General features: G+C 38.1%; 1 protein-coding gene and 1 long non-coding RNA gene across 10 annotated transcripts in view; one reads left to right on the forward strand and one right to left on the reverse strand.

Annotated features, from left to right (window-relative positions):
• Positions 1 to 14,079, forward strand: part of LOC141380025 (uncharacterized) — a 66,603-nt gene that overhangs the window by 6,614 nt on the left and 45,910 nt on the right. The gene's annotated exons all lie outside the window — the stretch shown is intronic.
• si:dkeyp-72g9.4 lies at positions 1,298 to 11,525 on the reverse strand. Of its 8 annotated transcripts, XR_015520417.1 has the most exons (5): positions 11,394 to 11,525; positions 8,536 to 8,626; positions 8,325 to 8,453; positions 2,264 to 3,818; positions 1,298 to 1,775 (listed from the first exon to the last, which is right to left on the reverse strand). XR_015520417.1 is itself a non-coding variant. In XM_087301662.1 (4 exons), the coding sequence occupies exon 4, from the start codon at positions 3,814 to 3,816 to the stop codon at positions 3,019 to 3,021; it is 798 nt and encodes a 265-aa protein (XP_087157788.1). In that variant the 5' UTR covers positions 3,817 to 3,818; positions 8,325 to 8,453; positions 8,536 to 8,626; positions 11,394 to 11,525; the 3' UTR covers positions 1,298 to 3,018. The 8 variants fall into 8 exon arrangements, 4 of the variants coding, with proteins under 4 accessions (XP_087157788.1, XP_087157787.1, XP_087157786.1 ...); XR_015520416.1 differs by lacking the exon at positions 8,536 to 8,626; XR_015520415.1 differs by lacking the exon at positions 8,536 to 8,626 and having other exon boundaries at positions 8,325 to 8,456.

Here is a 14,079-nt window from a genome sequence, read left to right on the forward strand (position 1 = left end):
TACTTTTTAAACATTTGGAAAAAAATGGTTCCCATGCCAGACTTCTGTTTGTCGACTTCTCTTCTGCTTTTAACACAATTTAACCTTACATTTTAATTAGTAGACTGCTGGAACAGTTTGACGTTATAGTAATAACTTGGTGGGCTGGATCCTTAATTTTTTAACTAATCGTGAATGGATGTTTAGCTGATAAAGTTTGCTTCTCAACCGGGTCCCCACAAGGATGTTCTTTTACCTCTGTTATACATCCTTTACACAAACATGTGCCAGAGCAGGTGAGAAAATAGAACCATTATCAAGTATGCAGATGACACTATCATTGTCAGCCAACTTCATGATAATGAAACAGGTCATGGTCCAGTACTTACTGACTTTGTCAGATGGTGTGAGGAGTCATATCTTCAGTTAAATGTTTTAAAGACAAAAGATATGATCGTTTATTTTAAGAAGGCTGCTTACATACAGGTGAGCACTTCCATTAAAAATCAGACTGTGGAAAGTGTGCAATCACACAAATACCCTGGCACAATTATTGACTCTAAACTTTCCTTTGATGAGAATTGTGCAGCAGTGTGTAAAAAGGGGCACCAGCGACTATTTTGCTTGAGAAAGTTAAATCATTTCCATATTGATAAACACATGATGACTCTATTTTATCATGCTTTTCTTGAATCGGTTTTATCCTTCGCTTTGGTGTTTGGGAATCTCTCTGTCAAGAATAAAAACTCATTAAATCAAATAGTTAAGTGGTCCAGTAAGCTGACAGGGGTGTCACTAGCCAATCTAGAGGCTGTGTACACCAGGCAGCTAAAGAGAATCACAAATTCAATTTTAAGTGACACTACTCATCCCCTACACTCAAAGTTTCAGCTCCTTCTTTCTGTTCGCAGGTTTGTATTATTAAGCTGTAGAACGAAACGATACAAAAATAGTTTCATACCATCAGCTATTAGACATTTAAATAAGGCATAGACTAAAGGAGAGATTTTTCAGTGACTTGTATATTTTAGATAATTTTAAGAATTTACTTGTGTGTGTGTGTGTGAGGGGGGGGTGTACACTTAAAGTAATTATTTATTTATTCTTTATTTTTACGGCTTAATGTTCATTTGTTGTTGTTACTATGTGAGTTCCTTTGTGTGGCACTGTTATGAGATGAGGACTCTTGATTGCAAACCAAATCTACCTTCGGGTATAAAGTAACCTATCCACCTCCCTATAGCTAATACAACAGAGTACAAATGATTTGTCATGTAGTTGATGGAACAGGGATAAAAAAAGTCACATTATTCATACATAAAACACAGACATTTTATTAATTTAAAAAAGTGGAAAAAAAAGTACAAGGTTGCTGAAAATTTACAAACAACAGATTTTCTTTTTTTTCATATAGTGTAATATACAGTTTCTCTCAAATTATTACATCCATGATAATAATTTAAATACATTTTAATACAAAAATGTACAAATTCACATGCAACCGTACTAATTAATCTTTTAACAGTAAGACAATCTCAAAATACAGAAACACCAAATTAATGCAGAGAAAACAAGATATTCTGGGTGTGTACAAACAGTCTGACAGGATAACAGTGCAGTTCTATATTGGTCATAAATCTGAATATCAAAATATTGTGGGTCAGATTTTTTAGTTTATGCTTTGTTAGTGAGCTAAGATGATTCCTAAACACTGCATTTAATCATTTATTATTCATGTCTGACTGTACTATCCAGTTTCCTCTAAGCCAGGTGTGTCCAAACACGGTCCTGGAGGGCTGGTGTCCTGCAGATTTTAGCTCCAACTTGCCTCAACACACCTGAAAGGTTGTTTCCACAAAGCCTAGTAAAGCTGCGGTCACACTGGGCTTATCCTCCCATAGACTTCCATTCATATGCACGCGAATGCGTCAGACTGAAAACGCAGGGTCATGTGTCAAGTTTCGCAGGTTGCTGCGGTGCAAAGTTCAAGCTTCGTGAACTCTGACCTGCGAAATCGCATCACTTGACTGGGTGAGACTAATCGAGGATCAAAACATGACCTCTCTGGACAGAAATTTAAAACATGGAGCAATCGCACACTTTTTTAATGCCTAATAATTTTGTTTATTCCCGCCCCCTTTCGCAGCGCCGTATGACAGAATTTCGCACACACAAACTCTAGTGTGACCGTAGCTTAAGAGCTTAATTAGCTAGCCCAGGTGAGTCTGATTTGGGTTAGAACTAAACTTTGCATGACACCGGCCCTCCAGGACGTAGTTTGGACATGCCTGCTCTAAACAGTTCATTCCTGTTTACATGCTGTTTTTCTTTTCTTCTTAATTTTAAAATATTTTAACATTACCTCATTTTGAAAGTGGCAGTAAATGATCATAGCTTGCTCGTTTTACCAGTCTCCTAAATACAGTACCAATGTACTAAAAGGTTCATATTTAGACATAATAGTTCTGAACATATTTGTATGTTAAAGGTTTCATTTTTGTTTGCATTTTATCATAGATCAAATATGTGATAATATTTAAAGCAAGCATTGCATAATTAATGTGTATCACAGTAGCTGCCTGGTAATCAAATTTGCTAAAACCTGGGTTTTACAAAAAACCTCCCAGTCAGGTATTATCGTGGGCACAGTGAAATTCTTTTACTGTAAGTGAATATTATACATGTTGTTCCCTTTATCCTTTAAACTATTTTGTGTTATTAACATTACTGAATATTCGAACTGCGATTAAGATGACACATTTTTAATTCTTTAAATCTCACTAAACAATGTCAAAGGCATTCAACAATCAATGCATTTATTGTTCACGACTGGACGTTACTGGACTGGCTCAGTCTTATCATCGACATTCATTGTAACTCTACACTATGGTGTGGTATTGACACGGCACCATCTATAGGGTCACGGATTTAAAAATACATCAAAAATGTATATGCATATAAACCTGAAGTGCAAAGTCATAATTCCACATTTATCCACGTTACGGTGATGTTTAAACCTCACTGGACAGAGAGTGTAAATTACTTTTCGGCGATGGCTGGCAGCATGCATGCGCGAATGCGAGCTTCCTTCCATGCGCTGCGGCACTCTGCGATCCAGTGGGACACTATGGTCTGTTTGTCCATGCAGCGGCTGCTCTTTCCCCTCCAACCAGCAGGGGCGCCATCCAGCTTGTTGGGAACGCCACTGCGTGCGGCCAGAGTGCCCTCATCCAGCTTCTTCCTGCTGAGAGGCGACCTCTGCAAGATCGTAGAAGCAGTGATTGTGTCAGCCAGGCAAAGCTCTGGGCAGCTGCTCTTGCGCTGGATTTCCGGTGCTGAGGAACAACACGGGAAGGTGTCGCTTCGTGGCCTTCGTGGAGGAACGCTCCCTCTTCTGGTGGAGAGCGCCGGTGTACCTCTGTGACTGTAGAGGTACTCTAGTGGATCTGCAGGACCTGGGACACCCTCCTTCTGCGTAGCCTGAGCCTGAACTGCTTCTGCTGGAGTAGATTTAGTGGTCTCTTTTTCTTTATGGGTCTGTTCAACTATCTGCTCGCTGGCCGTGGAGGTTTGGGGCTGCGGAGGCTGCAGATGATGGCGCAGGCGATGCAGGCGTAGGCAGGGCTTTGGGGAATCCAAAGGGCCGATGGAGAGGATGTCACAATCAGGCTCATGCAGAGGGAAGGTGGGCCGGGCCAGATGGCAGATGGAGAGGAAGTAGTCCTGTGTGGTGGTGTGCTGGCTGTTGGTCTGGTTCAGGTCTTGCACCAGCTCCTCATAGCCTTCCCTGATGGTGGGGAGGCCTCTTTTAGCCAGCAGTCTGGACCTGGGACGCATGACTGTGAAAGTGGAAAGAGTGGCTTATTAGTACACATGAAAATCCCATACAGGATTTCTTGATAGGTATTCTCAGATCTATTCCTCGAGGTCAGCTTTTCTACTTTACAACATTCAGTTCCAACCTTTATCAAACAAAATTGCTTGTAACTTTATAGCGCTATACTATAGGTATGGGGCTGCTATGGCAAGGCTACATAATATCCTAGGTGGCATAGGCCATTTAGATTTGTGGCAGTCCCAGTGTAGTAAGGAAAAAGACTTGGAATAGTTCAGTAGTTCTCAATTCCGGTGTTCTCAATTCCTTGTGCCCCACCCCCCTGCACATTTTGTATGTCTCTTATATTTGTCACACAAGGATCAGTTCATGGATGTCTCCGTTAATGAGTTGATGATATGAATCAGGTGTGTTAAGTAAGGAAGACATATGCTGCATCCCAATTTGCATACTATCCTTCCCAAATAGTATTTGAAAATAGAATTAGTATGTCCCAAATCGTAGTATGTTGAAAAGAGTATGCCAAAGGTTCCTGGATGGTTTACTATTTCTGTTAAAAATTTTAAGTGTAGAAGCTTCCATACTCTAACCGCTGATATTGCCCACAATAAATTGCGCGTTGGACCTAAATTCGATTAGAACTACAAACATGGGTGAAAAGTGTAAATAAACTACAAAAAAGATGGATGCACGAAACCAACTATAAAGCAGAGAGGCTACGGTAAAAATGTTTGTATGACTGTTAATTAATATCTACTTCACTGTGTTATGTCTATTCCGTGTTATATTTCATCTGCAATAAGAATACTGAACTTATATAAAGACGTGTTTGGACATTGACATCTAAATGCATAATTATCCAAGGACCTGAGGAGATTTCTTTGCATAAAAGACTAATGAATGGGAGATTAACTTGCTGCTGCTTCTCCAATAAGGTAGAAAATCAATAATGACAGAAATGTGGATGATGTGTGGATGATTGACAGGTCTCACAACTCAGCAACACAACAATCTGATAATTTGGAAGTAGTATGTCCCAAAGCTTGCATACTCTTCTGTTACGTTCTTAAAAGTATATATTTTTCCTTCACAAAAAAGGACATACTTTTAGGGCGTAGTTTGAGTATATGAATTGGGACGCTGCAATCTAAACTTGTTCATAAGGCCTTGCATTTTAGCTAGCCTATTTTAACTAAAACAAAATGAATTATGTAATTTATAGCTGTTGAAATTAGCATTCTTATTTTTGTCATATATTTAGTTTGAGATTAGACACTGAGGCTTTTCTGGTTTCAATATTAAACGTGCTTTAATTCATCAAGGTTAATTAATTGTAAAGGCTTCTTAAGACCAACAAAACAAAACCGCTGCAACTAAACAAAGTTATGCAACTATATTCTAATTTAAAGTTCAGAGCTTGTACACCGAGGCTAATATGCATACACACTGGATTACCTAGGGTGAAAGCTATCAACTGGTACCTCTTTCACACCACACGTAAAGAGTTGTTCACATATTGCTTCATTTGAGTGCGCAAATTCGTTATTTTCATTGGAGTCGTGTAGCTTGCTTGCGCATATTGGGAGCGACATGCTTTCCTGGCACACCTGGTTGAAATCATCTGAACTTTTAAAATGCTTTGAGCGCACTACGAGTAACGTGACAAAAAACAGACCACTCAGCTTCATACTTTTTTTACTCTGGTTCAAAAAGAAAAAACGAAAATGAAGATATCAAACAATTTAGTAACATAACTGATCAAAAGACAGAAGTTCAGCATCCTTTGACTACATTTGTTCTCTTTATAAGGGAACTACTTAGCTAATATGTAGCTTAGATTTACATTAGACAAATACTGTTTTTTTTGTTTATTTCTATTTTTATTCAATTATTTATTTAGTATTTTGTCATTTATTTTTTAGTTTAAAATTATTACTTATTTTTAATTGTCAAAAACCTTTTTTTCCACTTACTATTAAGTCTAAAGAGAAATGGCAGATATTGTTTATTTTTTTAAATTATTATTTTGTGCTGTTTTATTATGCATTATATGGCATATGCGGAAGTATTTAAGAACTTTCAATTTGTCAGTAATCTGAGTTAAGGTCTTCCGGTGAACTGTATGCCATTACAAAATCGGCGCGTTTAAGGTCTGTTTTCTTTAAAGATCAGCGATCTCCACTGGCTAAGTGATATCTGATATAAAGTGGGTCTCAGATTGTACAAGAAGCACTGCATTAAATTACATTTTTCACCACCATGTCTTTAAAATATGAACATTTATTTTACCCCAGTATATTCGTGTGAGTAAATGGCTTTTGTCTAGTTTTACGCTTGAGCAACTAAATGACTACTAAAGTCTGTTTAACTGATTGTATTTTACATTACAACATCAATGTTGTAAAAGAAACTGTATAAAATGGAAAAAAAGTCACATTAGCCATTCACCGTTTATCAGTTTGGAAAGAAACACTAGCTACGCATATACCCTATTGTATTAGTATTATTGTAGGATTATTTGGTTACTGAGCAGCAATAAATAATTATTTAAAATATAAGGAGTTTTCATGTGATTTTCTAAACTAGTTTTGATATCAATGAATGCATAATAATCAGGATAACCGTGGACCCATGATGTTCCTATGATGTATAAAATGTATAATCGTTCCATACCTAGTAAGTAGTGCATTTCTTTTTGAAGCTCTCTTCAAATAAGTGTTCTAAATTGTATAAATATATGTATTATGCATAAAGTTCAGAATTAGACCCTGTGGGCAAATGCTACTGTGAAGGGATCTGCTGTAGACTTCTACACAAAAGTCAAAACAGCATTTTGACAGTGTAGACAATGTTTAGAGTATATTTGGGACAGGACCTTATTACTTTTGCCAAGCTGTCACTGCCATGTGACTACGACATCAGTTGTCAATTCACTGCCTTTCAAAAATCCTCTTCCAGTCTCATGGGGTATTAAAGTGGATGTATCTTCTGAATCTTGCCAGTCGTCCAGCTTTTTAGCCTACTGTTTTTCTGGATAACTTGATAGCTGAATTTAAAAAAAAGTTAAGAGCAATCTTTAGGAAAATATATTATGACTCTGCCCCAAAATCATCATATTTCATATTTTATAATTGTCATTTCTCATCTCTCTGAAAATCATTTTAGAAAAATTACAATTAAAAATTCAACCAAATACCACCATTACCAAGATGCATTTAACCAAACATTATACCTTTTTTAGAACATAACTAAAATAAATGTGGTCCTTATAAAATGTTATTATATTATTAATAATAAAATAAGTTCCCAGATACATTTTATTCCATAATGTGTTAATAAATGCAGTAATTAACATTAAATAGTATTCCTAAATCCTTTAGAAGTGTTATCATAGTTCACGCTGACTAATGTAGTTAACAAATGAAATCTAATTTCAAATCGTTACCAACACAGGAATATCAAATTCCCCCCACACACTCTGACTCAGATGTCTAATGCCTCTCTTCTTGACTTTACGCTAATGACCCACATTATTTCTGTATTCATAATTAAACAGCATCATTTCAGAAGCTGTTATTACCTGCATGATCATTCCTTATTGATGCTCTGTACAGTAAACAGCAAAAATCAATGTATATAATGGGAGCGATTGGTTACCGAATATGTGCTAGCCCAGTCTCCATGGCAACGCCTCTTCCCATCACATCCCAGGCTGTGCTCAGATTTCATAGCAATTTGAGTGTGCGCGCACACACACACACACATTCACATGCATACACACACATGCACATACATACACGGTAGGTTTTTTATGTTTTAAGGGGACATAAGGAATATTACACTACAGTAAAGACTGTAGTGTATATTCTATTCTCTTACACTAGCCCTAAACCCAATCCTCACAGAAAAAATTCAAAATATATAAAGTGTATGGTTTATGAGCCAAAAATAAAATAAATAACCAAAAATAAATAAATAAATAAATAAAAAATGTCCCCATAAGGGCAAAAAATACTGGTATTGCTAAACAAATATAACCACATTGTTATGGGTCCACAGGACCACACACCCACACACACAAACACACACACCATGCTCCTCCCCATAACACCCCTCACTGCCCCATTGCCCAAATTATCTAAACCTCATTTTATTAATGTAAACAACCCAGCACTGATTCCCACCCTTTCGAATTTCCAACCAATTGTTTAAAAGTCCTGAAAAATTCAAATGCCATTCTGGAAATGGACCAAAAAACACAATATACTTCAAGATCAAAGCAAGTCTACCTTACACAACTAACTGCAACCGACATCTGGCGCAGATTGCCCTTTCATTCGACAATTGATGAAATCCTCTAAAATCTCTTTCTCTAATCCTCAAAAATCAAACACTAAAATAGCTTCCGAATCAAATCTGCAAAATAAATTAGGATATGCAAAGACCTAAAGATTCAATCATCTTTCTCTGCTGATTTCTATTGAGGCCAGTGGTGCATATCGTTTCCCACCTGAGCGGGGTCTCTCTCCGGCTGCCTGTCGTCGCTGTGAGTCTGTTCTTCCTCCGCTCCTCTGGTCTGGTCTCCTCTTCCCTGCTGCTGCTGCCTCCGCTCCCTGCCTCAGCTCAGAGCCTCCAACTGCTGCTACACACACAAAAAAATAATGATTTTCTCCCCCGTATATCTTGCTCACTCCCTCCCTCCCTTCCTTCTTCTCTCTTGCCTGTTTGCTTGCTCGCCCTCTCCTGTGCGCCTCACTTGCTCTCCTCCCTTGGTCAGTGCTAAAAATAGCGCCTTGATTCCTGTCCCCGTGGCTGTGAAGAATCATTTGCAAAATGGATTTACTGATGTGGCGGGGAGAAAGCAACGGGAGAGGGGAAGAAGTTGAAATTACGGTATGAGGGAATGAGATTAAAAAGGGAAGTTGAAAAGGGAAGCTAATGTATATTAGTATTAACTCTCCGATGTCTATAGTCATGCAAGACCAAAAAAAAGTGTTAAAGGGTTAATTAACCCAAAAATGAATGTTCTGTTATTTATTACTCACTCTCATGTCATTCATGACCTTTGTTAATCTTCGAAACACAAATTAAGATAATTTACAGAGCTCCTCACCTTATATATAAGGGTGCACCCTGCCACCCTGTGAGGAAAACTCATTTGCGCTGCTTGTATCTGAGATCTTTTCGGTCATTAACCAAAACTCATGACCATAGGTGAGAGCAGTCTTAGGAGAGAACCCCAGACTTCCCTCTCCCCAGACACTTCCTCCACCTCTTTTGGAGGGATCCTGAGGTGTTCCCAGGCCAGCTGGGACATAATCCCTCCAACAAATCCTGGGTCTTCCCTGAGGCCTCCTTCCGGTGGGACCGAGCCACCTCAGCTGACTTCTCTTGAAGTGGACCTACTACGAGGTCCTCCTGGGTGACAGAGCTCCTCTAAAGGGTGCACCCTGCCACCCTGCAAAGGAAACTCATTTTGGCCGCTAGTATCTTGTCTTTTTTGTCCTTACTTAAACCTCATGACCATAGGTGAGTGGGATTGTAGATTGACCGGTAAATCGAGAGCTTTGCCTTTTGGCTCAGCTCCTTCTTTACCGCAACGGACTGGTATCAACCTCATTACTGCTGCTGCACCAATCCGACTGACAATCTCATGTTTCACCCTTCCCTAACACGTAAATAAAACCCCAAGATACTTGGGGTAAGGACTTTGTTAATTTGTGTTCTGAAGATCAATGAAGGTCTCAGGGGAATTGGAACAACATGAGGATGATTAATTAACATAAGAATTTAGATTTTTGCTTGAGCTAACCCAGGTTTATGAATTCATAACTTCATTTAAATGGTGTGAAACCTGGTGATTTTAGTACGAGCCAAATCTGTATCTGTAGTGATCCTACAGAATTGGGCTACTTTTAAAATGTTTCAATCACAGAATTTAGTCAGCGCTTTTGCACCTTAGAACTGTTATAAGAGAACTAAAAGTAAAGATTGCATTCGCACCATCATTAGGAATTGACATAAGTTGGCCAAATCAACAACTGGAGGATGTAGCATGCTGTGATCAAAGCTGTTTTCCATTTTTATAATGAAAAGTAAATCTGTTATTTGATTGAAAGAGCTAAAGGATGACTAAATCACCTATGATAACTTGTAGCGCTCATGAAGGCAGAGAAAAGAGCAATGTCGTTGAAAGGAAAATGCAGATTTCTGTAATTGTATGTCTTTAGGCACTTTAAAATATTGTGCCCTTGTTTTATTTTGTATAGCATTCATTCTTCCAATCAGTGTACAATTATGTCACTGGTAGACAGGGCCGGAGCAAGCTGAACTGCCACTCTCGGCAAAGGACGGTCACGCTGCCCTCAAACCTAAAGTGAAACCGGGGGGAAGGGGGGGTCTATTCTGCCGCCCTAGACGTGGCTATAACTGAGGCGCGGGTGGCGAGGGTAGTTTAGGGGACGCCCTCTCTATTCTGCCGCCCTAGATGCGGATATAACTGAGGCGCGGTTGGTGAGGGTAGTTTAGGGGACGCCACCCTCTCTATTCTGCCGCGCTAGACGTGGATATAGGCTAACGGAGGCGCGGGTGGCAAGGGTAGTTTCGGGGATGCCGCTCTCTATATTCTGCCATCCTAGACGCGGATATAATTGTGTGCGTGGGTGGCGAGGATAGTTTCGGGGACACCGCTCTCTCTATTCTGCCACCCTAAACGTGGATAAGGGCGCGGGTGGCGCGGGTAGTTTCGGGGACGCCGCCCTCTCTATTCTGCCGCCCTAGGCGGCTGCCTAGGTCGCCTCTATGGAAGCACCGGCCCAGCTGATAGACCCTACTTCAAAAAGCTGACTCCTGCTATTTAATTCTAGGAACTACAATAAATGAGGAAGGGAGCCCCTGATATTTCAGGGGCCATTTACAACGACAATTAAATTACAGACATTTACCATAAAATAATGGATGTTAAATTACAGATATTAACTTAACTTTTACTTATAAAAACTTTACTGTCTTGTGACCTTAGTCTCCTGACAGTTTAAACAATTACAAAATAAATAGCGAAACCAGAAAACCAGTGTTGTCAAATGCTGACCTGTGATTTGTATTCTTTGCCGATACCAGTTTTATCATTCATAATTTAATTTCCTGATATATCGCTTTGCCCTCCTTGTTTTGGTTACGAAGAGGAAATAATCAATTATAAGCTTGGAGAATGTCTATTTTTTGACCTTGCTTGACTGAATGGTGCTCTTATCTTAAGTGAGTGTGTTTGTACAGCTATAAATAGTTCTTTCTGCAGGTATATAGAGTCCTAGATGACCTTTCGTCATGCTCATGTTCCTGTCATACAGCAGAGGGGTAGTAAACATGAGCTCAGCATAACAAACAACAGGGTTAATGGTGGATTGCCCACATACGGTGCCTCAAATGTTTATATCGACTGTACAAAAGAGTGTATCGACTAGAAAATCCTTGTATACTACTATATACTGCAGTTATAGGAAATTTAGTCAATATCTGCCTAAGAACATACTTGATACAAATAACAAACAAACTTATTTGTGTTGTGCAAGTCCTTTACCTGTTATTGAAGGCTGTTTCTCTGTATTTTCCACGTTTGTTGGATGATCTGGTGCTGTTTTTAGTTTGATGCCGTCAATGTAGACTTCATTAGAGACTGTGCTGTTAAAGCCACAAACATCAAGTTCACTCTGTTTATCAAGTGTTGATTAGTGAGGGAACGAGAGTGGGAGTGTAAGGAGGGATGTGTTGAGAGGGAGGAGGTTGTTGTTTTGAAGGTGGAGCAGCGTGGAAACCACACATTTACAGAGCAGCCCTGTTCATTTCTGTAAAATCCACTTCCATTTGTCTCACTTCTGGTCAGAGGAAATATAAGAAGCTTTTCAGTCTGCTCTGATCAAATTCACTCCACTTAAGGGAGTGGTATATAACCGAGAGACTTATTACTTATATATATTACTTAGAGAATTAATACTTATTTCTTTATTTCTTTTAGATTTTTATTTATGTTTCAGTTAAGGTTTGGTATGGGGTTTTGTCATTTTTATATAGTAATTATCTTTATTTGTTTATTAATAAATTTTAGCTTTAATAGATCAAGTGCGACTAAATAAAAAGGAGAAATGTTGCTTTCCACCTATTTGAAAATTTCAAATAAAATCAAATAAAATAAAATAAGTAGTGCTTATTAGTGGTAGTGATGTCGCCTCACAGCAAGAAGGTCGCTGGTTCGAACCTCGGCTCAGTTGGCATTTCTGTGTGGAGTTTGCATGTTCTCCCTGCCTTTGCATGGGTTTCCTCCGGGTGCTCCGGTTTCCCCCACAGTCCAAAGACATGTGGTACAGGTGAATTGGGTAGGCTAAATTGTCCGTAGTGTATGAGTGAGTGTGTGTGTGGTTGTTTCCCAGAGAAGGGTTGTGGCTGGAAGGACATCCGCTGCGTAAAAACTTGCTGGATAAGTTGGCGGTTCATTCCGCTGTGGCAACCCTGGATTAATAAAGGAACTAAGCCGACAAGAAAATGAATGAATGAATAAATAAGTTGTTTTTGTGATTCTGAATTTTTTTTATACTATAATAACTATAATAAAATTAACTATAACAATGTGGTCAAATATGGACTAGTGTGCTGATACCTAATTTACTGAAAATTTTCATTTAATTGTTCCTAGATCTCTATGAAGGTATGATTATTATTTATTAAATTATTTATAAAAAAAAGTAAATTTAATTTGAATGATTCAAAATTGATGTGTTTTATTTCAGTTAACTTTAGTTAATTTTAAATCTTACAATTTATCCACCATCTTGTCATCCCAGATTTACTTTATACTAGGGGTGTCCAAACCTTTTCCTTTAAGGGGCCAAAAATCAAACTTGATTGATGTTGGTGGGCCAAAGGTAAATATACCAAACTGTATTGCCATGGTAAATTCCTCATTTATTAATATTTATGAACTTCTTAATCTTTAATGTACTTTTTGCAATGAAAAAATTAATCAATAATTCAATGCCAATGTCTTGTGCATCATCATATATCCGTCAAGTAACAGTATTTATATTTTAACATAAAAAAAAAAGATTCATTCACAACAAACATTTAATTTCATTTTTTTGTAGCTCAACAAATCATTGATTCATTCATTTACTTTCTTTTCTGCTTAGTCCTTTATTAATCTGGGGTCGCCACAACGGAATGTACCACCAACTTATCCAGCATATGTTTTTATGCAGCGGATGCCCTTCCATCTGCAACTCATCACTGGGAAACACCCATACACACTCAATCACACACTATAGCCAATTTAGCCTACCCAATTCACCTACAGCACATGTCTTTAGACTGTGGGGGAAACCGGAGCACTCAGAGGAAACCAATGCAAACACGGGGACAACAAGCAAACTCCACACAGAAATGCCAACTAGCCAGCCGAGGCTTGAAGCATTGACCTTCTTGGTGTGAGGCAATTGTGCTACCCACTGCGCCACTGTGTTGCTTTCAACAAATCAACAAAAGTTTATGCTAAATTAGAATAGACTATCTCTGTTGATGGAATTTGCCCCAACATTTCCCATCATACTTCCTCTCTTCTCAGATGGGGTTGCAGGCCAAATCAAAGGTTACTATAGGTAGTGTTGGGAAGGTTACTCTGGAAATGTAATAGATTACAGATTACAAATTACCCTATTTAAAATGTAATAAGTTGTGTACCTTTTCAATTACTTTAAAAGTAAAGTAACTGATTAAATCTGATTACTTTTTGATTGCTTATAAGTTTCTAATGGATATTTTCAACTAAATCATTTTCTAACATTTATACCCAGCAGGTGTGAGCTTACAGTGGCTCTGTTTACTGTTAGAACTTCAAAATCTTTCATCACTTGTATTAAAATTATATTATTTCATTTTAAAGTACATCTATCACAAACCAGACCTCATAAAAAATTGTTAATTGTTGTTACAAAATCTAAATTTGAGTTAGTTGTGCAGGGTGAGTTTTGTGGCATTTGCAATAAAAACACATCTAAGCTATTTTTGCAATTTAATTTTTAAATTGAAGCAACTTAAATCCAAGTCAATCATATCTTAGTGATCAGTGAAACTGTCAATGAAACAAATAGGGCAGAACTGTTCAGTTAAATTTTTTACTAAGATTAATATACTGTACTAAACACAAACACATTATAGTATATAACAGCAAAAACAAAAAAGGGAAATATTTATAGGAATGAGCATTATATTGTATA

This window comes from Danio rerio, chromosome 21 (assembly GCF_052040795.2).
Source record: "Danio rerio strain M-AB ecotype USA chromosome 21, GRCz13ab, whole genome shotgun sequence".
NCBI classification, from domain to species: domain Eukaryota; kingdom Metazoa; phylum Chordata; class Actinopteri; order Cypriniformes; family Danionidae; genus Danio; species Danio rerio.

What these genes read in the sequence shown, in the direction of transcription:
- si:dkeyp-72g9.4 (XM_087301663.1), bottom strand. Translation starts at nt 3,816, where the DNA reads ATGCGTCCCAGGTCCAGACTGCTGGCTAAAAGAGGCCTCCCCACCATC.